The sequence below is a fragment of the Plutella xylostella genome, chromosome 3, assembly GCF_932276165.1.
Source record: "Plutella xylostella chromosome 3, ilPluXylo3.1, whole genome shotgun sequence".
NCBI classification, from domain to species: Eukaryota; Metazoa; Arthropoda; class Insecta; order Lepidoptera; family Plutellidae; genus Plutella; species Plutella xylostella.
Window position 1 is genome coordinate 8,009,105 of NC_063983.1, and position 24,007 is coordinate 8,033,111.

The 24,007-nt window shown below is 38.3% G+C and overlaps 2 protein-coding genes across 2 annotated transcripts in view; both read right to left on the reverse strand.

Moving 5' to 3' along the window:
- Positions 1 to 525: 525 nt before the first annotated feature.
- LOC105398071 (beta-1,4-N-acetylgalactosaminyltransferase bre-4) lies at positions 526 to 4,389 on the reverse strand. The gene is made up of 8 exons (XM_011570123.3): positions 4,159 to 4,389; positions 3,782 to 3,975; positions 2,826 to 2,961; positions 2,371 to 2,471; positions 1,686 to 1,926; positions 1,296 to 1,421; positions 1,097 to 1,198; positions 526 to 713 (listed from the first exon to the last, which is right to left on the reverse strand). Exons 1-8 carry the CDS (start codon positions 4,314 to 4,316, stop codon positions 560 to 562), a joined length of 1,212 nt encoding a protein of 403 aa, XP_011568425.3. The 5' UTR covers positions 4,317 to 4,389; the 3' UTR covers positions 526 to 559.
- Positions 4,390 to 10,931: 6,542 nt separating this feature from the next.
- The window catches only part of LOC105396078 (beta-1,4-N-acetylgalactosaminyltransferase bre-4-like), a 153,903-nt gene continuing 140,827 nt past the window's right edge, over positions 10,932 to 24,007 (reverse strand). The window contains exons 2-11 of the mRNA XM_038116771.2: positions 19,364 to 19,467; positions 16,801 to 17,023; positions 15,732 to 15,973; positions 15,342 to 15,477; positions 14,871 to 14,968; positions 14,425 to 14,526; positions 14,011 to 14,098; positions 11,778 to 11,900; positions 11,579 to 11,674; positions 10,932 to 11,352 (exon numbers count right to left, since the gene is read on the reverse strand). Of these exons, the coding sequence (XP_037972699.2) occupies positions 11,220 to 11,352; positions 11,579 to 11,674; positions 11,778 to 11,900; positions 14,011 to 14,098; positions 14,425 to 14,526; positions 14,871 to 14,968; positions 15,342 to 15,477; positions 15,732 to 15,973; positions 16,801 to 17,012 (1,230 nt within the window). The 5' untranslated portion in view covers positions 17,013 to 17,023; positions 19,364 to 19,467 and the 3' untranslated portion in view covers positions 10,932 to 11,219. The remainder of the gene's footprint in view (positions 11,353 to 11,578; positions 11,675 to 11,777; positions 11,901 to 14,010; positions 14,099 to 14,424; positions 14,527 to 14,870; positions 14,969 to 15,341; positions 15,478 to 15,731; positions 15,974 to 16,800; positions 17,024 to 19,363; positions 19,468 to 24,007) is intronic.

The following is a 24,007-nucleotide window of genomic DNA, read 5'->3' on the forward strand; positions in this document are numbered from 1 at the left end:
CTGTATAACAGTTTGCATATTATTATGGTAACCGCAAGGTCACCGCACATATTACCCGTCATAGAGAAAAGAACACTACACCCGTAACGTACAGTGCTACAAACTTATCTGTTCCGGTAAGAGTTCATGTAAATTTCTAATAATTCTTCATTCTCTAGGATGTTAAGTTCTCCCGTAATGGCTATTTACCCTTGCGGTTTAAATAAATCTATCTAATCTATATCAATATATAATTTATTATTGAGTAACGAGATATGGACCAATTTAATTCGTTCTCACCGGAACAAATAAGTTTGTGGCACTGTAAAGGGATCGCCGCCCGTGTTGACTGAAGAACAAGGGGCGATCCATTTATTTTACGGTTATAATGTGCGGTGACCATTACTGAGATGATTTCTGACTAACATGGACACATCGTCCGATCCCTTTCAGCAAAGAGGGCTTAAGCATCTAGAGTCCTTTGTTGGTAGGTATATTTAAATTCGCAAATAGTTAGTTAAGCAAATGATAACTATATAGGTATAGTTATCATTGCCAAAAATAATTTATTTTTCTTTTGTTACACAAAATAATAGTTAATAAGTGTCCCATTGGTGTTGTACTCATAAAACTCATCTACGCTTATCAACGTGTACAAATATACTTCTTTTGTATATTTCAAAGTGTAATTTAAAGAAGAGAACCCGTCCGCTACGTCTTCGTCCGTTGTTTTGCTGAAACGCAATCACAAAAATCATAACTATATAATAGGTATTGTAGTTATATGTACAATACAACCACGGTAACTACAACTGAATTTAACAGGCGAAATGGCAATAGAGGCACACTCTATTTCATTGCGTCTAAAGCCGCGTACAGACCGGCCCAACGAACGCCAACGAACGTTTTTCGTTGACCTTCGTTGCTGCAATCTGCCCTGTATTATGTATGAATAATATCCATCGTTGGGATCACCGTTGGCGTTCGTTGGGCGTTCGTTGGCCCGGTGTGTACGCAGCTTAACCCAAACCGAAGGTAGTATTGGGTGCGGAAGGTAAGGTCCGATTACAGTAGGTAAATATAATGACAATTCGCCGTAGTAAAGTTGAGAACTCACTTGTACGCAAACGGAGCCGGCGTACGAAGACTTTTGCCAATAAAAGCATACTTTGATATATCCTTCCTGCTTCGACGAATAACCATGTCTGGGAAGTGAGACCTACAAAATAGATAGTTAGGCAGGTATTTCATTACTCATTAGGTGATTAACCATATGTAAAATACAAACCAGGTAAGTAAATAAGAAAATCTATTACGTATTGGTATCCTTTTTAATTAGAAAAGTGTTGGAATTAGTGAATCCGTTCACTTTCTTGAACTGCTCGAATGTCATCGCAAGAACGCCGCCAAAGCCCACTTCAGTCTCTGGAGCATTATCATCTCTGAAACATGGAAAGTATATGTATGCCACTACATTATTAGTAAAATTAACTACCCACTGGCCTACAGGTATACCCACTGACCAACAGTGACTGAAATGATGAGCTCTACATAAATAAAAAGTATGACTAATATATAAGTACAAAAATAATGCTTATGTAGATAGGTACTTACTGTAAATTATGTTAACTTTTCAAACAATTACAAGTGAATTTTTTTAGACGTGGATAAGTACATATCGTATTGACATAATAACTGAACCTTACATCTGTCTCCTTATCCACTTATCACCATGCAGTTGGAAGGTGAACGGCACAACGCTGGACACCAGCTGCCGCGGCGCGTCCTCCAAACACCGGTACAGGTTGCGACTGTCCAGGGGATACATCTCAGGGTCATGGAATATGTAGCAGTTCCACGGTCCTCCTCTGTAGCGGTTCGCCTCTTGGACTCCTATGTTCATGAGTCTACCCACTGACATTGGAGGGCGGGTTATGCTTGACCCATCTGGGGGATAGATGATTGTTAGTACTTAGCTATTAGGAGTGATGAGGTGTATGAATTATAGTGCCTATGAGGAAAAGTTTATGAGGTGTTAGTATGTAGGTATACTTAAGTCTCTATGACTGAAGAAGTAAGTAGGTACCTATTGTAAAAATCTCTACGCTTGGCAGGCATGTTGGAGTGATCTCATGGCTTGGCAGGCGGGTTCGTGATTATCACACCTTGTGCGCGCCACACTACGGCTTTTACGAGACTTACTTGTAGTGAATAAACAATAGAATTTTACACTATCACAACGCGCCGCACTAAGTAGGTACCTACTGTTTCTACGGGCATAGTCGACCAAAAATAGAATGTTACTCTATCAGCGCGCCGCACTAAGTATGCTGCTTCTGTTCTACGAGCGTAGTCAACAAACAATACAAATGTTACTCTATCACAACTCACTGGAGTAGACCACGAAGAGGCGGTACTCGAGCTGCTGCTGCACCAGCACGGGGTGTAGCGAGTAGAGAAACGCGGCCAGACGCTCCATGTGGTCGCGGAAACTGAAATAGGTACATTTTGTTCCCCTATTTAATGTTAAATAAGAAGATAAAGGCTAAACTTTGTGAGTTTGAGGCGGTTCTGTGTACTTTTGCACATGCCATGTTTTGTGATCATAATATTATTGTGTACGTTACCATACCACAGCTTTACGGTCCCCATATCACATATGTATAATATGTGTAGGTAGGGTACCTAAGGGTAAGGCCTTATTGGTGCGTTACGGCGTCACAGGATCGCGTCGTCTCTGCCGTCTTTTTCATAACCGTCGTCGTTTCGACGCGACGCGACGTAGAATAACGCGCTCAGGCCTCACCTTATGTGATAGTATCTCAAATACATAACCAATCTCTCACATATAAGGCACAATAACAGCGACCGTCTGCCGCGCCACACAGTCGTGCGGGCGGTACACGCCTCCGAAGAACACGTCACTCGCCATCTTGGGGTAGTCTGCCGGCTCGCCGATACTCGTCACTTCTGGGATTGGACCTGGTGACATTGTTCCATTGGTAATGAGATCAGCTTCCACTACACGGGTTCATTATCTACGTAGACAAACTTCATTATATACTAAACGCGATTCGCCATAAATACGGCAATGCGATTGGTGGAACGCGCATTAAACGAGTTTATCGACGTCAATTTCGAACTCGTATAGCGGCCGCAGAAGGCTAAGTGCAGGTTTTCTTTCAGCGATCGAGCGATGATAATCGATTTCAATCTGTAAGGCGCTGAGCTAATGGAGCTTGTACCTCTATTCTATTCTATGTTCTATTCTGATAGGGGGTGAGGTTCCCGTACGTCGCTCTCTCGAGTGGACCCTTTGTAGGTACATATCCCCTTCATTTCAGCTCAGCCAGCCTAGCTCCCGAGTAAACTGGAGTAGCAAGCCTGTTTGTTGCAATAGCTGAGATAGGCGCTCTGTTGGTCCAAGAATAGATAATCTTGTTTCTGTAGTAGGTGGACAAGCTAACAGAATATTATGTTCATCCGCCTCATCTACTTCCTTACATGTCCTACATAAGGGAATACTTGAGTTACCTATGGTATATAAGGGTTTATTCACGCAACAGTGTCCTGTTATTATTCCTACCATTAATGATATATTACTACGGGACAGGTTGAGTAAGTAGCGTGTAAGTTTATGGTTGTATGATATAAAATAAACGCGTTAGTTTGTCTGCAATCTATCCGATTTTTCCACTCCTGATTGTGTTCAGATAGTGTTTTATCGGTGAGACATTGCCTTATTGCCTTTGAGCTTGTACCTAATACCGCTAGGTGGCGACTCTCTCGCATTTTTACTTACCAACATTTTCCGGATACAAAGGACACATAGTAGTGAGTCCTTCATTAGGGGTTTTACTCCACAAGTTAATGTCTGTTTCATCAACTATATTCAGGTCCGTATTATATGCCTCAAAGGTGTCGTTGATCACGTTAGGCTCAGGGCACACACCCGCCCTCGCTAAATATTGAGCCTTTCGGTAAAAGTTGGTTTGCCTAGAATAAACAGTTGAAGATTTAAGATTCCATGTGAGAAACATGTCTAACGAAAATCGTGAAAATAAAACTGCTTATTGAAAATACTGTAGGTACGCACTTAATACGAGTAGGTACTTAGTTACTATATAAAGTAGGTACCTATATCTATACCCAAACCAAGAAAAGTAGTTAAGTACTCACCCAGCTTGAATTTGCCTAATCGTCTTTAAAATCTGCTGTTCGCTATCATATTTGGTGTTAATAACAGTTTTGCTCATAATCAAGTAGTTCGTCAGGTGTAGAATTGCAGCTGCTACAACAAGGAACAGTGCAAAATACTTAATTTTAGATGAATGCATGGTTATTGGAAATATTCAACAAAAACCTGAAAGATAAACACAATAAACAATATTCACAATCAAGTGTTTTTTTTCCTCACTGTTCACAACAGGTCAGTGCCTTAATGGCTGAACTTTTAGTACAAGGTAGCGCCATCTCTTTATATTACTCTTATTACCAAAAAAGATGTAAGATGGCGTTATGAATAAGACCATAGAACAATAACAAGACACATAGATAAGTACCTAGTATTTGAATGTCAACATTGTCATGATTTATGGCTATTATGAAGAAATTGCGTGTCAGTGTCAGTTCAGTTGTCTTACAATGTCTCGCAAATAACATGTTTAATTTTTGTAAATAAAAGCCTATATTCTCGGTATATCGGTATTTATAAATTTTATATACAAATAAAAATGATGTGTCAAGAAAAAGCATCTTTATGAGCTAAAAGTGTTTTTATGAAATTCTTGCGACCTAACAGATTCCATATGGATCCAGGTTCCACGTGGTTCCACGGGAACCGAGCTGAAATGGCGGCACTGGCAAAGAGCGTTCGACATCTTCATATTCGCTGAAGATTAAAATACTATGTGTACCAAACTGATAAATGTCGTCAAAGATTTGCCTCGCGAGGATAAATGATGCACTATTATCTTCGAAGAAATGACTTTATCACCACAAGTGCATTATGATACCGCTAGGGGTCAATTGAAAGGATTTTCTTCTCTTGGGAAACATTAAACTAGCAAAACATGAATTGGTTTTCATGGTGAAAGGAATAAAAAAGGAATACACACACCCACTCGCATATTATTTTACAAGTGACATGAACAAAACTGGATTGAAACATTGTTATATGCGAGGTAATAAATAATTATATAATAATTTGTTTTTTATTTATTGTTGCATGTAGGTAGGTATATAAATATGTAGATTGAACTTACATTTAGCTAATAAATGTAATAACTGTTGTGTGTTGTAACTACGTTAAGGCAAATATGTCTTACTAGCTGTTCCCGCGCGCTTCGCTTCGCCTTAAAAAGTTTTCCCGTGGGAATTCCGGGATAAAAAGTAGCCTATGTTTTTTCCCAGGGTCTAGACCGTATGTATACCAAATTTCATTCAAATCCGTTCAGTAGTTATGGCGTGAAAGAGTAACAGACAGACAGACACAGTTACTTTCGCATTTATAATATTAGTAAGGAGTAAGGATTGTTATCACAAGTTATTAACTTCAATCTATAATGATATCCTAATCCTAACTATCCTAACTAATATCATAAATGCGAAAGTAACTGTGTCTGTCTGTCTGTTACTCTTTCACGCCATAACTAGTTACTGAACGGATTTGAATGAAATTTGGTATACATACGGTCTAGACCCTGGGAAAAAATATAGGCTACTTTTTATCCCGGAATTCCCACGGGAAAACTATTTAGGGCGAAGCGAAGCGCGCGGGAACAGCTATATCTATATATACAGGGTGTCCCAAGGGCACCCTGTATGTATGTACAATGAGGCTGAGAAATAAAAAGAGATGACGCTGTTCAGTATGACGTATAGAGTATGACAAAAAACTCCTTGAGATGCCACTCTTTTCACAATTATTTATTTTTTCTCTATGGTTCACAATATTCAACAATCATAGAGAAAATCGCGAGAAAATGTGGAGAAAATAACACTAACGTCAACAATATTAATATTTCTCGGTCTCAGAATAATATATAAATTTTTTTTAAATTTATTTATTAACAAACACATATTGGTTGGTACATATAATTAACAATATACAACACAACACCACATAAGCCTTCAAAGGTTTGTGTGTGATGCGATTTTAATCTACCATACAAGTTATTTTTAGGTAATGTTTAACGTAGTCATACAATATAAGTAGGTATATGCCATATAAGCAAAAGTATTCTAGCACCTTAACATACGATCACAAAAAAATACAGCGAGCGAGACCGTGCCGGCCGGCAGATAACACTATTCATTTCTTCATAGCTCTTGATAGAATAGTAATAAGAGTGGTTTTTAATTACACTTACAGGACGGGCGATCACACTAAAGAAACTACCGACATTGTAAAATTTATCACATTGACGACATATACAGGGTGCTAATTATTTTCTAATGATTGTAGGAAAAACTCTTTTAATAAAGACAGGCATCCGTAGAAACTCTTTATCGGCGAATCATTATTTTAAGTAAAACTTCATAACATGATCAAGGAATATAATACAGGTCGAAGACTGGTCGTGATCAAGGAACGTAATACTTGGTAGGTCGCGACCAAGGACTTTGTATATAATAGCATGAGTAATAGCAGGACTGAGTACCTACTGAAAAAATGTTGATTACAAAAACACATCGCTTTAGGGTTCCGAGTATTCAGTCCTGCTATAACATTGGCGTAGCAGCTGAGTAGGTACCATACGATCTTAGAATAATCACGACCTAGAGGTTGAACAAATCCATGGTACCTTATGTACCTATATAATAGGCGAGATTGTGGTACACAACTGCAGATTTGTACCTATTTAGATGAGTCCACACTTTGTATTGTTATCAGAAGTAGTTTTTATTAACCGATAGAGCAGTGAAAATCGACTATGTGACTTATGTGACGTCTTTGCCGCGCCTTGTCATTCGTGTTTACTCGCCACTACTCGAACGGGGTAAAAACTGCCACTTGCCAACCTGTAGTTTTATTAATGTGAAGAAATGTAGCAATAAAACACATCAACGTAAATTCAACTTGGAGTTTCTTTAATTTCGCTTATTTATTCCTAAATACAAACAGATTGGACGAAAACAAACTTTTATTAAAATAATAGTTTAAATAAAACAATGCCTACCAATTTACATAATATAAAACTAGTGGTACAAAGTATTAATAATTTATTTATATTTCATAAAAGTTAGGCCTGCGTATGATACCTACCTAAAACACAATAGGTAGGACCTAATTGAATTTGAGACTGGATTTGATTTGTACTCTTTTGTACGTTGTCGGAATTTACAAAAACAATTTGTCAGAATTAAATTTAAATTTTTATTAACAATCAATAAAGTAACTTTGAGTTTCTGTAATTTTTACTTTGACAAGGTACAAAAGTGTAAAACCACCGTGTTTATGACTATCCCTATAAAGAAGGCTGCACAGCCAGATGCATGTGTCGCACACAACAATTTGAAGCTCCTTTCCCATTAGGCAAACTGCTAGATTGAGCTCAAAACTAGCAAAGTTAGAAGCCGATATGCCGCTGCCGATGCGGCTAATTCACTCGGTGGCACTAGTTTGCCTACTGGAGTTTTATTGTATGAAACTTTTTAAAATTGCGTAACGTGTGCGGACGTTTTGAAATGTGAATAAAGAAATCATGTCACTCATGGTGTGCACCGGCCTTCAAGATAATTGTGATGTTGTAAGTACCTTGTTACAGTTAAAAAAAAATACAGTTTTACAATATTTTGTATTATTAAGATTATTGTTTATAATGCATATCTCATCGGACATGGTCAACTGAATACATACAAATGGCTTAAAATATTTATATCACATACCACCAAATGTACAAGTTTTTCTACAGGCCTTATTTACCTAATCTACCTATATTACTTATAGTCATCCTTTTCATGGCAGCTTATTATAAAGAGGACAGAAGTATTGAGGAACCTACTAAGAATGATTAAGAATTCTTCGATATTTAAAAAAACACACACGCACTCACGCCTTGTACTAATGTACTTCCTTGCGGGGTAGGCAGAGGTGCATTGCTGCACCCACTTTTCGCCAGAGTGTTATGTTAGTCCCAATGTAATAGGGGGCGGGCCTATTGCCATTTTACGGGCACATCCAAGACCCGAGAACAAATATCTGTGTTTAAACAAATATTTGCCCCAGCCGGGAATCGAACCCGGGACCATCGGCTCAGTAGTCAGGGTCACTAACCACTACGCCATTCGGTCGTCGTCGATATTTAACGAAAGAAATATTTGTATTAATTTTATTCGGAGACATGAAAAAGCATGTATGTGACGTGAGTACATATTTTATATTGATTTGTTGAATAGGCATGATTTTAATATACAATTTTATGTTACATAGGTACATTTCATTGAAGCTCAATAATTTAAAAATAAACAATGAGATATAATTTCGAACCTTTTTAATTTCATTTTTATGATACCAATATCATCAGATGAAGTTTTTATAATATTTAGAGATTCTTTCAATTGTTGATTACTTTTTATAGTGTCGATTTTGAGATTGCCTTGTGAAATCTCTTAACTCTTAACTTAAATGCGGTAAAAAGGAATGTAACATAGTTAATGAATAAAATAGGATGTCACGAAGGTCGCGATATTTCATTGTTTCATTAATTTGAATTCAAGTGGCAGTAGAATGTTATTGTCTATCCGATACTCTATCGCATTTGATTTTCTGTACAAACGTCGTGCTATAAAGTTTATCTATCCAGATCCGGCGTTTATCTATCCAGACCTTTATCTTATCCCAATAGGAATCACAGATCTTGTCTATATACTTAATCGGTTATTTAAAAGCTTAATTTCAAGTAATGAAATCAGCTGTTAGGGGTGGGATGGTGTAACAAGAGTGATAGTTGGACACGAAAAGTTTTGCGTCGCGCAGAGCGAGTGCGACGGAAAACTTTTGTCACGTCTTGCACCCCGTGCTAGGCGTTCCGGTCGGTCTTGGTTGTTTGTTGACCATTACTCGTATAGTGTCTGTCATCTCAGGTGACAATCGCACACAACATTGCTGACTCGCTTCTTTTAAAACTTTAGTTAACTAATAAAAACATTAAAATATACATTATATATTACTTCCCGTAATTATTAAGTACCATTTTTACCTTAATATTTTTCATTTTTAGACAAAAATAATCACAGCCTATTGGACAAAAGCTGGGTTACCTGACTAAACGTTATTTGAGATTTACTTTATAAAACGCAGTTGATAGTGACAAATCTTAGAAGTAAGCTTTTTTGTCAAACGGTCAAAACATAATTTAACAGATCACATATACCATAAATTATTAACAAATAAAAATGAAAATTACTTAGAAACATTTTCAGCAAGGATGGATTTCATTAAGTATGTAGGTCGTGTTGTACCTAGGACGAATTAACATTTAAATGATAATAGATAGGTACGCATTATATAGCACTTTAGACTTAAATTAAATTATGAATCCTATAAGACTAACGATTTGTAGTCATTTGAGTCTAGGGCTTGTAATATGATGGGACTTCATGGGACCAATGCGATAATACATTTTAAAGCATACGATTAATAGTATTTTATACATTATAACTATTATAAAAGACAATATAATTACTATTGTCATCGACTGTACTTGTGAACCTCCTACCGGCTAAGTAAATCTACTGTATAAAGCACTGTCTATTTTTCATGTCCTTATTTATTTATTTATTGCTGATCTATTGTTGTCTTAACGATGAATATTGGAACACGTCTTCTACCATTTTAAACAAAGTTTAAATTGAAATTAATACTTTATCTAATACTAAACTTTATAGGTAAAATTAAGTTAGTAGCTGAAATTATTCGAATTCGTTTCATTATTAGGAAAGTCCTATCTAAGCTAATCTTAATAACTGTTTTATATAAAAACGGCCATCATTAATAATTTGTTTGACTATTTTAGGCCACTGACCATCTTCATAACTATGTATTTACATATATTTTCCTACAGACGTACATGATTGTAATTTATTTTATCGAATACAATAAGATACCTAAGTATAATAATATTTGGTTGAGATTACAAAGATTAGCAAAATTTCTATTAAAAAAATAAACGTCAAATTTTATGGACGACTAGCAAAACTAAAGCAGCTAAAATATATTAAAACATGTACTTACAAACTTAGTTTGGTCTCTAACTACTTTTTAAAATTTACACTTGTGACTTATTTAAAGTAAGTGCGAGGCCCCATTGGTGCCTTTCGTCGTCGCTGCAATATATTTTTTATAACCGTTCCTTTGGGACGACGCGACGCAACTCACCAATGGGGCATCACTCTGTCACTCTTAAAATAGCGTAACAATTAGAAATGTCTGGTTCCTCTCAACCCCACACGAAACAAAAAAGTATCCTGAATACGCAGTTAATTCTTCGGTAATGAAATTACCAACTTGAACATGAAAAAGTAAATGTATTTTATATTGAACTGCCTTACACAATACACATACTCGCTTTATAATAGCTTGAGTACGGATTTTAAAATAATTATTCTGAATATTGGGTGGAAAACCTAAACTGAAACTTATAAATACTCAAAAGAGCCACGCGCATGAGTAGGCATAAGACTTCCAAAACCCAAACACATTTCAAAAACCACTTCACTATAACCCGACAAAATTCCATACACCTTTAGCGGGGCTGAGAGGCCAGCGGGTAACGATTCAACACCTTACACACACACCCCCTTATTCATAGAGAAGTTACAAGACGTTTTAACTAATAAACTGTTTTGTCCCTCTCTGTCAAAGAACAAATTGTTCCTTGTCGGAGAGGGACAAAACAGTTTATTAGTTAAAACGTTTTGTAACTTTTCTATGAATAAGGGGGACAGAGTCCCACAATTGACAGTTGCTTCTGTGTTGCCGCTCTTCGCCAAACAACTTTGACAGTTGCGTGTGTTACCGCTCGTCGTCATTCTACAACACAGAGTCCCACAATTGACAGTTGCTTGTGTTACCACTCTTCGCCAAATAACCACTTTGACAGTTGCCTGTGTTACCGCCTTTTGCCAAACAGCCACATTGACAGTCGCTTGTGTTACCTATCTTCGCCAAATATCCACTTTGACAGTTGCGTGTGTTACCGCTCTTCGCCAAACAACAGCTTGGCGAAGTACGGCCATCAGCTGCGCTCGTCGATGTTGGTGAGGATGTGGGTGTAGAGACGCCGGTGAGTGATCTCTAGCAGCTCGTACTGCAGTGTGGATAGGCCGTCCTTGTCCTGGATCTTGTTGGTTTGCGACAGGAGCTGGTACCTGGAGAAGTTGTTCGTTTTACTCTTATCTTGGCTACTTAGATAAACTTCAGTGTGCATACTAAAAGTACTACTGCTGTGTCCAAATTTCTCCAGAGCGACGTCATACTAATGGTTGCATAGTTGCATATGGACATAATAACTAAAATTTAAGTGGTATTCAATAATTTAGGGTGGATTTTGGAACGCTAGAAATCGACAAAACGTAAAAACTGTGATTTAGTTACCTTTTAGGATTTGGAGATGACTTTTTATGCGCCAGCATGGCGTATCTTGCTATGGACATTTTATATCTTGCTATGTGGTAATTCTTTCTTTTCAATCTGAAATATAAATAAAAAACAATTAGTAGACGTAGGTACCAATTAATTTTCAACTTAGTTTAAGTAAACTTAAATAACATAAATACGTGCAATAAAATATTACCTATGAGACATGTCGTCGTCTTCGCCGCCCCAGCCCCAGTATTTGTTTGAGAAACCATTCACATTTTTGAATTGTTCTACTGTCATGGCCGACACCCCCCCAAAAATGTCTTGGTACAGCAACCTGAAACCATAAAACATGTGTAACGGTATAAAAATGTCTGAAGGGTAACTCATGATCACGCTAACCCGTTTTAATGGAGCGTAATTAATTTGTAGCTTGAACGTTTCATCGACATAGACTGACAGATACATGAAACTTTTGACACGTGAGTAAGACAACGTGACAAGTATCAAAAGCATACTGACGAAGACATTTCCCGACGATTGGAAGATTGCTAAAGTTTCCCCTTTCCCTAAAAAGCCGAACCCTTCGCAACTCTCTGACCTGCGGCCGGTTAGTATCCTGCCGTGTATGTCAAAGATAATAGAAAGGGTAGTACATGATCAGCTGTCGCGGTACCTGGAGGCTGCGGGAATACTTCCGAGTTTGCAGTCCGGCTTCCGCAGCGGTCGCAGCACAGCCACAGCGCTGCTAGATGTAGTGGACAATGTGCTTGCGGAGCAGGAGAAAGGTCGGAGTACAATTCTTGTCCTTCTCGACTTCTCCAGGGCCTTCGACTGCTTGAATGTGTCCCTTCTATTATCTAAAATGACGTACTATGGGATCGATGAGGCATCAGTGCAGTGGTTTGGTAGCTATCTATCAAACCGCTCACAGGTTGTTGGTCTACGTAAGGCAGATGGCAGCACCATACTATCCACGCCGCGTCCGCTGACCAGAGGAGTCCCTCAGGGCTCAATATTGGGACCCCTGTTATTTATTCTGTACAGTGCTGACATTCTATCGTCGGTGGAACATTGCCGCTATCACCTCTATGCCGATGACCTGCAGCTTTATCTTTCGTGTGATCCTCAAAATATTTTGGAGACCACGCGGGGGATAAATGCTGATCTGGAAAGGGTAGTGAAATGGTCCGAAAAGAATGGCTTGCTGCTAAATCCTGGTAAATCCAAGTTTCTAGTCTTCGGAACAAGTCTCCAGCGAACGAGAACGATTGAGCAACTGTCGGCTACTACTATTCAGGTACGTAATGTGCCAATAGAGCGGGTTGCTCAAGCTAGGAACTTGGGTTTACTAATGGATGGACAGTTGAAATTCGAGGACCATATTGTGGGGGTGGTAAGTAGCTGCTTCTACCGACTCAAGGTATTGTACAGAATACGGGACTACCTCAGTGTCGAAATGCGGATCAAATTGTGTGAGTCACTGGTGTTGTCCAGATTGAACTACTGCGACGTGGTCTACGGTGGGTGCCTCCTCGGTAGATCTGAACGGCTGGTGCAGAGAGTTCAGAATGCGTGTGCGCGCTTCTGCTTCCGTATCCCCCCCAGGACGCATGTGACGCCGTATCTGAACAATGCTGATCTGCTCAAAATGGCGGCACGAAGACGATTGCACCTTGCAACGTTGCTGTTTGGTGTGGTCAAGCGCGAAACCCCGAAATACTTGTATGAAAAACTGCAATGGTCGTTCAATTCATACAAGTATAAGGTCCGCTTGTCCGTGCCACGACATCGATCGGCCGCCTTTCGAGGCAGTTTCAGATATGCGGCGTCCAAGTGCTGGAATGACCTACCCCCTCCTTTGAAAAGGCTACATGGTAGGTACATCAACACCTTTAAGTCCCAACTTAAAGGTTATTTGCTGACTATGCAAAAATCATTAACATGAATTCAGCACTTGACTATAATGTAATCTGTATTATTTATTGTTATCTATATATAAATGTTTACCTATACATTATACATTCATATTTATACACTGCGGCTTGTTTCTGTTTTTATTTTAATTTATTTACTTATGTTGTATTTTTATGTCTCGATGTCGTTTCCGTGAGTCACGTAAAGGGTCCCTGCTGAAAATCAGCGCTGCAGGTGCATTTATGTACGTGTAGCATATGCTGAGCTCGGGGCCTTTTTGGCGCTGCGCTGATGCACCACCACACAGACTGGCTAGACCGGTAGGTTATTTTGTTTATTTTGTATTTTTTGTATATTTCTTTTGCTATACGTTTATTTTTGTTTTTTTTTTTTTGTTTTGTGTACTATCTGTGTTTGTGATATTATGTAAATTGTTTTTCTGTGTAAGTGGTGTATTCGTGTAGCTCTGAATAAATGTCTTTTCTTTCTTTCTTTCTTTCAAAATTTGAGAGATTGAATAGGTCCAGTACCTGTAGTTGTGTGTGTCTATGGAGGCGGACATGTGTCGCGGCTGGCGCGGGCACGAGTAGAAATTGCGACTGTCCAGCGGCAACAAGTCTGGAAATACAAAACATATTGTTAAAATCTGACCATCATTATTTGAGCAACTTTAAACTAAGGTCAATCTTACATCTATTGCTGTCTTGCTTTGACAGTATACCTACGGGTAGTCCTAGGTTTAGCTTCCAGAGTAGATCCGCACAGCGAAGAAGCACAATAATACGAAATAAAATATATTCGATTAGATAAAATCTTGTCGTGTGAGTCTGCCGCCTGCTGGGCTATGTGCTCTTTTTCTCATGTTTCACCACTACTGCTTATCTATTGTAGTAGGAATGCTGTATTATAGAGGTAATTCAAGTATTTATGTCTAGTGTACGCACCTATATCGTGGAAGATGTGGCACTGCCAGCCGCCCGCCTTCTGCTTCTGGCTCTCCACGAACCCCACGTTCATGAGCTTGGCTCGGTTGAACGCCATGGAGCCTGGAAACAACAATTATTTTATATTAAATAATCGATTAACCGGATTGATGCACGGGAAGAACGAATATAGCTGTTGAAATCAGAAAGCTGAAGTAACAGAAGGCTGGTGATAGCTTTTGAGACTATGACTATGTTCGAATGTACGTGGGTACAGGTATACGTAACATAGGGCGACATCCAGTTCAGAGCCCATAACCTTTGACAGGTAGCTAGTAGGTCGTGATTGGATGAGGAAGTTTCCAGCAGCAGATTATTTGCTGATGATAATGCTGATACCTAATCTATGGCTTAGATGCAATTGGATTTGGGATCACGGTGTACCTAGAAGACTGAGACAAACTCACCTTCTTGTTCCACAATGAAAATTCCATATTCTAGCTGTTGCTTCATGAGAAACGGGTGCATGTGGTTTAAAAATATCGCTAAATGTTGCAGACGATCCCTGGAAAAGAAATGGATGAAAAGATTAGGTTAGTAGTTAGTACATACAGTAAAATTTAAATAATTATCTGCTTGGAAAAATGTTACGTAGCATGTGGCATACCTACTTATTATTTATGTATAGTTAAAATTTCTGGCGCATAACTCTAGTGTTCATTCTTATCAACTTTGGTCTACGACTTTGGAACTTTTTTTTAGAACCTTTGTTGGACTTAACAGTATGTGTGGAATAGAATCATTTTCTCTTCACAACTTTCTAAAAGCCCCCGAGTCAACTAACGCCCATTCTTCTTAAACCTACTTATTATCACTTAAACAACATTACTATTTGACACGCATATACGAGTACCTATGCATATTCTCAAACATCTCACCTAAATGGCACAATAATGGCGACCTTGTGCTTGGCGGTGCAGTTACTGGGCGCGTACCGCCCGCCCCAGCGCACCTCCGGGTACTTCGACTCCACGTACTCCAGCTCTATCTCCGTCTTGTTCACTGGGATTGGACCTGGGACGAAAGACAAGCGTTTAGAAAGAGGCAAAGTTACCTAGCGTGCAAAAGCGCGTAAATTGAATGCTACCTTATCATTGGGCCATTTTGTGATTATATCAATTTGACAGAACTCATGCTATCTTGCTTTAATCTTGGGCCTGTAGGCTTTGTTGATACTCCTTCCACCATTTTCATGTTTTTAAATCTGAGCGCCTTATTAAAATGTTATGATATACCTATTAATTTCAAGTTCTTATTCACATACGTACCTAGATCAGTGGGGTCTTGACAAACTGGCAGTTCAGTTTCATTCTTTTCACCTGCTTCTGTAGACACTAAATTTTTTATACTATCAACAATTTTGGACACTAATATCGCACTACTCATAGTGCCGGTAGAGTTTAGTTTTGAGGTTATGTTGCTGGAGAGCGAAACGTTTTTCTCCGGGACGGATGAACTGTCGGCCATTTTGTTCATCCATGATGGTGATGGCTTCACTGTTTCCAGGTGCCTGGAAATAAATATTCATGATATTAGTAAATTATGTATTTGGTAGAATTATGTTTAAGATACTACAAATAAAATGTTACTAATAAAAAAACCACTATATCCCTCGAATGCATCTGTAATGTCATCAATTAATGTTCAGTGCTTCTTACTTTTCTTACCAAACAAAATAAAGACATACAAATAAACAGCCCATATAGCAGTCCACTGCAGGACACGAGCCTCCTACAAGATTCGAGGGTTATTGCCGTAATGTCCCCATTTGGCTGGTGACCAAATACTCCATTACCTACTACAGGCTATGTATTTAATATCCATCCAGAACGGTGACCTTTTGCCAATATTACGTATGTGACGCGAATGTTTTGTAACTTTAAAACCTCTTTTAAAACTTAAGAAACAATTACAATCTGTTTTCCACAGAAATAGACACTTGATAATGGTTTAATGCTTAAAAGGTTAGATTTTTAAATAGAAGTCTTCTCTTATCAATTTATACAGTTTATACTTTATTACGACCGATACACCATAGGCAGTAAGCGATTGACGCAATTCTTTCTAATCATTTCCCCATGTTGACAAATCCTAGACACGCTCTAGCTTCTCGTACTTATCACCGACACGCTAAGACGAAGGAGAAGGATAGAATAAGTTCAATTTGTTATACCTACTATCCTTTTGACTTAGGTACCTAACTGCTGTTATACTTAATAGTAAGAAATTGTTTATTTGCACTAACTGATAGCTAAGGAAGAGCAGTGCTTCCTGTCACAGGATCTGCTTAAAAGGAGGCACCAATATCTGTTAATGCATGTTATAATCTTCACTCACATGCTCTTATCCGCAGGCCCGGCCCCCAACGCCTCCTCTCTCAGCACCGGCAGCGCGGTGGCGTTCTGCGGCTTGTACAGGTACGTCCGCAGCGGAGTGGCGTCCAGCAGGGAGCCGAACAGGTACTCCACGGCCGCCAGCGCCAGCACCAGCAGGAGCAGCAGGCGCAGCGCGCGCGCCGCCCGCCCCGCGCCCGCCCCGGCCCCGCCCATCAACACATGCGCTGGAATAGAATATTATATGTACACATTCATAGAGGAGATGCACAGAATTTTAGTAGAATTTCGGTATAAATGGAAATGTATAAAACTAAAATGGGTTCGATTTTTTGTTAGGTCCTAACTGAACTGTTCAAATCAAATTCAAATCATTTATTTTGCTGAATATAGGTACATTGGTTTGGTGTATGATAAATAAAGGAATGTCGCTTAACTATACTCCACCCAAGAGGGTTTGCAAAGTCTTATAATTAAACATAAATTAGATTAAAATAAAAACATAAATAAAAAATTAAATTAAAATTAAGAAACAGTGATAAATTCAATGAATGCATGCATGTCAAAGATATATCTAATGAAATATTTATATACAGGGTGTTAACTAGAATGCGTTTGAGCGGGAAATGGGGGTTAGTATTAGTCTAACCAAGCACGTTTCTAAGAAAAAAAACATCAGAATCTCGAATATTTATGTTTAAAGTCTAAAGTAAAGTGGAAAGTTTTACCTTAATCAAAAACATGGTCACCCTACACAAACACATAACCAATGAGACATTCGATTGCAAAAGAACACACACTGTAAATTTGTTATCAACTTCACTTTTCATAATTTATTTGATGTAACTATGATTGTAATTAATTACACAGTAGGTAATAACAATTATTAAATAAAATTGAAATTATTCATGGTGATTAATGACATACTAATCAACAATTAAACAGCTGATGTGCATAAAGTTTCATAGATCGTACAGAATACAATTTATGACTTTCTAGGAGCTCAGAACAATAATTAAACCTTTTTACTCAGAATAATGTTTTATTTTTCTTTTATTACCTAAAGATGCGTACAGACCGGCCCAACGAACGCCCACCGATGGACATTTATCATACATAATACAGGGGCAGATTGAGCAACGAAGGTCAACAAAACCCGTTCGTTGGCGTTCGTTTGGCCGGTCTGTATGCAGCTAAAGATAAAAGACCACAATGCATAACAGGATGATAACAGGGTCTACTTCAATGACGAATTGGTTTACTTACACTCGCTCATCTCGATTTGTGTTGTGTACTTGCGATTGAGACGTCTTTGATGACGAATAGTACGGAAATCCTCATAATAAGTATGGCCTCACTTTAAATACCAGTAGAATAATAACAATCTCGCGTACAATAACCATCGAGTATTTATGATAGTCATTACCTTCTCTGTGGATCTAGTCTGTCAGTCAGTCATTGTTGTTTACTTGTTTACAGTGCCACAAACTTATCTGTTCCGGTGAGAGCAAACTAAATTGATCCATATCTCATTACTTACTAATGAATTGTATATTGTAAAAGATTAGATGGGTTTATTAACACCGCAAGAGCGAATTAACAATACGAGCAAACTTAAAATCTTAAAGAATAAAGAAATATTAAACATTTATGTGAGCTGTCACCGGAACAGATAAGTTTGTGGCACTATACAATCATTTTTTACAATTATTACCTAAAAGGGAAAAGGTACCTACAATTCTATCTTTTGATTACCAAGCCTTGTTCCTCATTTCGTTTTATGTTGTGCTGTGCTGTGAATACGTGTGACCTATGTTATGAAGCATAAAATTAAAATGTTCTGTATTCATAAAAGATAATTGTGTATCAATAAAGTGATACTTATGGAGTAAAATGAAATGTCTACAATGGATTGGGTACTTTGAGTACCCAAAATCTCGGTAGGTACCTTGACGATGTGGCTCCACGAGTGTGGTGCAGGTGCACGCATACTTTTTTATTGACCTTGGCTTTGAATTGTTTGGCCTTGATCTTGGCTTTCAAGTTCATGGTCATTCTGTCAAACGTACCTAAACCTGAATAGGGTGACTATGAAATTTTAAAATGTACTAAATAAAACTGTTTTATGTTGGTCAGCTTAAAGCAAATAAAATACGTTTTTTAATGTCTTATCGTGTTCAGTATCATCAGCTGTATCTACCATTTCCCGCTCCAACGCAATTAAGTTAACACCCTGTATATCTCAATATATATATAAACTTTTGACACAGCTACAAGGAACGTGACTATCACACATGGTCTTGAAGAAATTCTTCTTCTGAAGGCGATATGCTATTCTGTAGTTACAGATACGGAAACATTTTCTAGGAGACCACCAAGTTAGACAGATATAAAGTTATCCGTATGAGTTTTGCGTCGCGATCACTCACATAGCGCGGCTTCGAGAGCGAGTGTGACGGAAAACTATTATCACGTCTTGACGTGAGCGTCCTGAGCCCCGTGCAAGGCTAGCAGGTCATGGCTGAAGGTTACGAACAATCAACCCACAAATTAAACAGCGTATTTACCTGGTAATGTACCGGCAAAGACGGCGCCCGGTGGAACTGGCCCATGCTGCTCATCTGGCGGCTGCTGACATCCCCCGCTGGTTACACAATCCCATTGAGGAGGTCTGGAACAAGGGGAAAAATACCATAAATACCATTTAATATATTTATATATGTATATTTATATGTATATATTTATATTTATATATATATTTTGTATAGGTAGTATTTTAGTATTACTAGGTATAGGGTCATATATATTTATTTACTTAGTTTTAGGGTTAGGTATTATTTTTATTTAGGCACTTCACAATCATACTGATCTTTTTTTTTCCGTTTTTGCACACCCGTACTTTTTATCTCTGTACCTCCTGCGGGTTGACTGGCAGAAAATGCTCTTAGCATTAAGTCCACCCTTTGTACTTTTATTAGTAATATTTGTGCAATAAAGAGTTAAATAATAAAAAAATAATAATATAAAATAGGCCATTCCTCCGCTGAAAAGGGAAGATCCTACGACCAATCTGAATGGTTTAGGTTGGTAAAGGAAGTTTAAAGTTTAAGTTTATTGTAATTATTATTTTATATGGGTGCTGCATGAAATAAAGAAAATTTATTATTTTGTATACATACATATGCTCACGACTGTAATCCCCGAAGGGGTAGTCAGAGATGACTCGCAAGCGAGTCACCCGCTTTTCGCTGTACGTTGTACTCACGTGATAGGTCGCGAGCCGTATCGCCGTTTTTGAATGAGTACAATGCAAGTTGTCGGGTAAGTGGGCAACCCGACTGTCAGATGTTTTCAAGCTGCCCGAAGGCCTCTGACTAGGCTTAACGACTGCTGCCGAAGCAGCAACCGGGACCCACGGCTTAACGTGCCGTCCGAAGCACGGAAGCGTCCAGAAAAGAACCACTTGAAATCGGTCACCCATCCAATGGCTGACCGTGTCAGCTGTTGCTTAACCTCAGTGATCAGTTACGATTACGAAAATTTTAACCTAATCCATTCCTAAACAACCAAAAGTTCCATAGACTAGAAAATTATATGAAAAATTCTAAACAAAGATTTTAGTTTGATTTCAGCCACCGCATTCCAGCATACTATGATTATTATTCAGAGATCTGACTCTTATTTACTGTGATTTTACCAAACACCTTCGTCACCATTTAAACGACATTTATTTCGAGTATTTAAATGAAGATGTTCTTAATATCGAAGAGAAATATACGTAAAACAACTGTGAACGTACACACAAGCTTTGAACAAGCTTTGCGGCGACAAACTTCTGAGGCATGGAGGTAGAATTTCGCGCGCTTACGCCGGCTTTGGGACTTGAGGTCTCAACAATCTCAAGATATGATTTTCACCGAGCAGTAAATATTTGAGCGAAATATGACTGTATTCGCTTCGTATGTTACGGATTTCCATCGGCCGATAATATTACGGGTGAAATGGTTTCTCCGCTCGGGTGCCCATAGGCGGGCTACTATCGTTCTCTACGTTCTTGCAATAGTACCTATATTATGTGAATCTACATATATAATTATTTCCCCTACCTTTGATTATATTATGTATGTATGTATTTGAGTATTTATTATTAAACATGAATGTTTACTACATCGTTGTGTACACCTCCTCCATCAGTCTCTCCTCCACCCAAAGTTTGGCTGGAAGAGATCACTTTTAGCGATAAGGCCTATTGCCTATTGCTTTGTGTCTTATTAAGTCAATAAAGTAGTATTCTATTCTATTCTACCGGAGTTAGTGATACGATGCCAGCTTCTAAGGTCACTTTGTTGTCTATCCTGCATTTAGATGCATGTAAACTCTTTTGAGCCATATAGTCTCTTTTTTGGCAATAATTTTTTTTGTTTAAATCTTACGTACCAACATACAGCGCCACAAACTTATCTGTTCCGGTGAGACCTCACGTAAATGTCTAATATTTGTTAATTCTTTAAGATTTTAAGCTTTTCGTAAATAATTTTAGTAAATAATGAGATATGGACCAATTTAGTTAACTGTCACCGGAACAGATAAGTTTGTGGCACTGTAGCAATAATGTATATTGATAAGTATGTTTGAAGTATCTAAGTTGCGGTTAACAACAGTTAAAAACCCATAATAATAGTAGTACCGCAGCGGAGTTTGTAAGTAAATACATTTGTCAGCCATCAGCTGGGTTTCTGGACCGGCAGTAGGTACTTTAAATCGAGCTTGCAATATATCATCCGTATAATATTTACTTACGGAAAAAAATCATCTCATATTTAAACAGCAGCCGTAGAAGCTCAAGAGGGTTACTAATACTGACGAAAAACGAACGAACGGAAGCTGTCGTCTAAGGTAGAGTCGTAGTTTTCCGAAGAAACTTAGTTTTTCGTCATATAAAGTGACCCCCCTGTACTTACCTCACAACGTAAAAATATAAGATTATATTATTATCTTTTGTATTACGTTATTGTTCCCGAGATAAAGGGTACTCACAGACAGACGGGTAGACAGTAAAGGGATCCTATAAGAGTTCCGAAGGTACAGAACCATAAAAAATATAAGCATCAACTTGAAGCTTAACTACGAAACAGCAAGTGATTTGGAAATGAGCCAAGTCGTTGGTTTCAGATGAGCGAATCAGCTGCAACCATTTACATAATTTCATATTTTAATAAAGTTACACAATCTCATAAATTTTGTCACGCACGTACGGTCAGCTGCATAAGTCCTTATACACTTTTGTACCTTGTCAAACTGATGAAGTGATGATTTCAAGGAATGGATAGGCGGATTCAGATTGACAAGATACAAAGGTACTTATGCAGCTGACCGTACGTACACTACAACAGCAACAAGGTACAACGAATTAAAGTAATTTCCCTGGATTTTCCATCTAACACCCTCTCAAAGCGTAATTGCTAAGTAATTATTCCGAGCTCTGATGTTGTTCCAATCTATGCAAAATGCAGATTCAACGTTGTTTGCAAACTACTTTCCATATTCCGGGTAACGTCGTCGAATGCATTAAAGATCGAACTTCGAACAAGGCCGATTTACATAATGCACCATTCGGGGAGATGCCAACTTTTTTACACAAATCGAGAGTGGAATTGTGTCATTACAACCACAGACCTGTATTTGAGTAGACAACGCAAGTGCATGTACTTCGCGTGTAAAAAGGGAGTGAAATTATCTTCCTTTAGCGCAGTGTCATTAGGGACGTTCCTAAACTAAATCGTTCAAGTGACGTGACTGACGTGACAGTAGGTATAAAAATAATGGCACGCTTGGTTTCTATACAAGGAATGAGACAAGCGTTGTCTATTCAAATACAGGTCTGTGATTACAACCATACAAGGTGCTCAAAGCTTGTTGAGATATTATTAAAAGTAAACTCGAGTTAGCTTTATCTGCCGCGAAACTATATCTCTCCCGCTAAACTATATTGTAGTTTGGGAGATTTACTGTGTATTTTTGGGTGCACTTTGCTTTGATAAACCGTAAACGAACAAGATAGTGTTAGTGAAAAGATACGTCTCGACTTCATTTTCCAAGTGAGCTTTTATTTTGAATTAGTTCGGTACTCATTGGTACATTGGTTGAAATAAGGTTTCACAATTAACACATGTAGCTGTATAAGCACATATGCAATCTAACAATATTGAGCTTTCTTATTGTATGTCATCTTGTTTGTATATTGTTAATCTAAGCACATACCACTATCTTTACTTACAAAAAAAGTGCTAACAGATACCGCCGTTTATCACAATAAACATTTTCTGCACACACAGAAGAAATAACAACGAAACAAAAAGAGGAATCTAGATGAAATTGTTTTGTGCGAAAAGCCCGCAGTCAGCTAAATGTTGCAGAGCAATCTTGGTCTGACAATTCTGACGGCGCCGAACAACGAAAGAAGGAGATAAGACTACGCGATTCGCCCAGTTGCAGACAGCAGGTCGACTTTAAATTAGAGATATTTAATCTGGTGGCAGAGTAATATTATGACTTTTGACAAGTAATGGCGACGACCGAATGGCGTAGTGGTTAGTGACCCGACTACTGAGCCGGAGGTCCCGGGTTCGATTCCCGGCTGGGGCAGATATTTGTTTGAACACAGATATTTGTTCCCGGGTCTTGGATGTGCCCGTAAAATGGCAATAGGCCCGCCCCCTATTACATTGGGACTAACGTAACACTCTGGCGAAAAGTGGGTGCAGCAATGCATCTCTGCCTACCCCGCAAGTGAGTACATTAGTACAAGGCGTGAGTGTGTGTGTGTGTGTGTGTGTGTGACAAGTAATTGTAAAATGCTACGTCAAAACAAACGATATTTCATTTCATTTCATTCGGATAGTTCATAGAAAAAGGATTGCTTTTAAGAATTCTGACACAGAGCACCCGCCAGCCTAGTTCTTGTAAGAATACAGAATTTGCATGTGTTTTCAGTAGTAATAATCGTATCGAAATATCGAAATTGACAACGGTAAGTATGTATATTTTTCGATTGAAAATGAGTTTCTATTTTACACATTTTAATCACACAGCTTGGAGTTACTTATACGAAAATGCGGTCTTTTCACTAAGCGTATTGTTGTTCAGGGTCTCTAGTACGAGTAATGCAATTTATGTAAACGAAAAAAAGTTTTGGTTTTCTTTTGTCACTT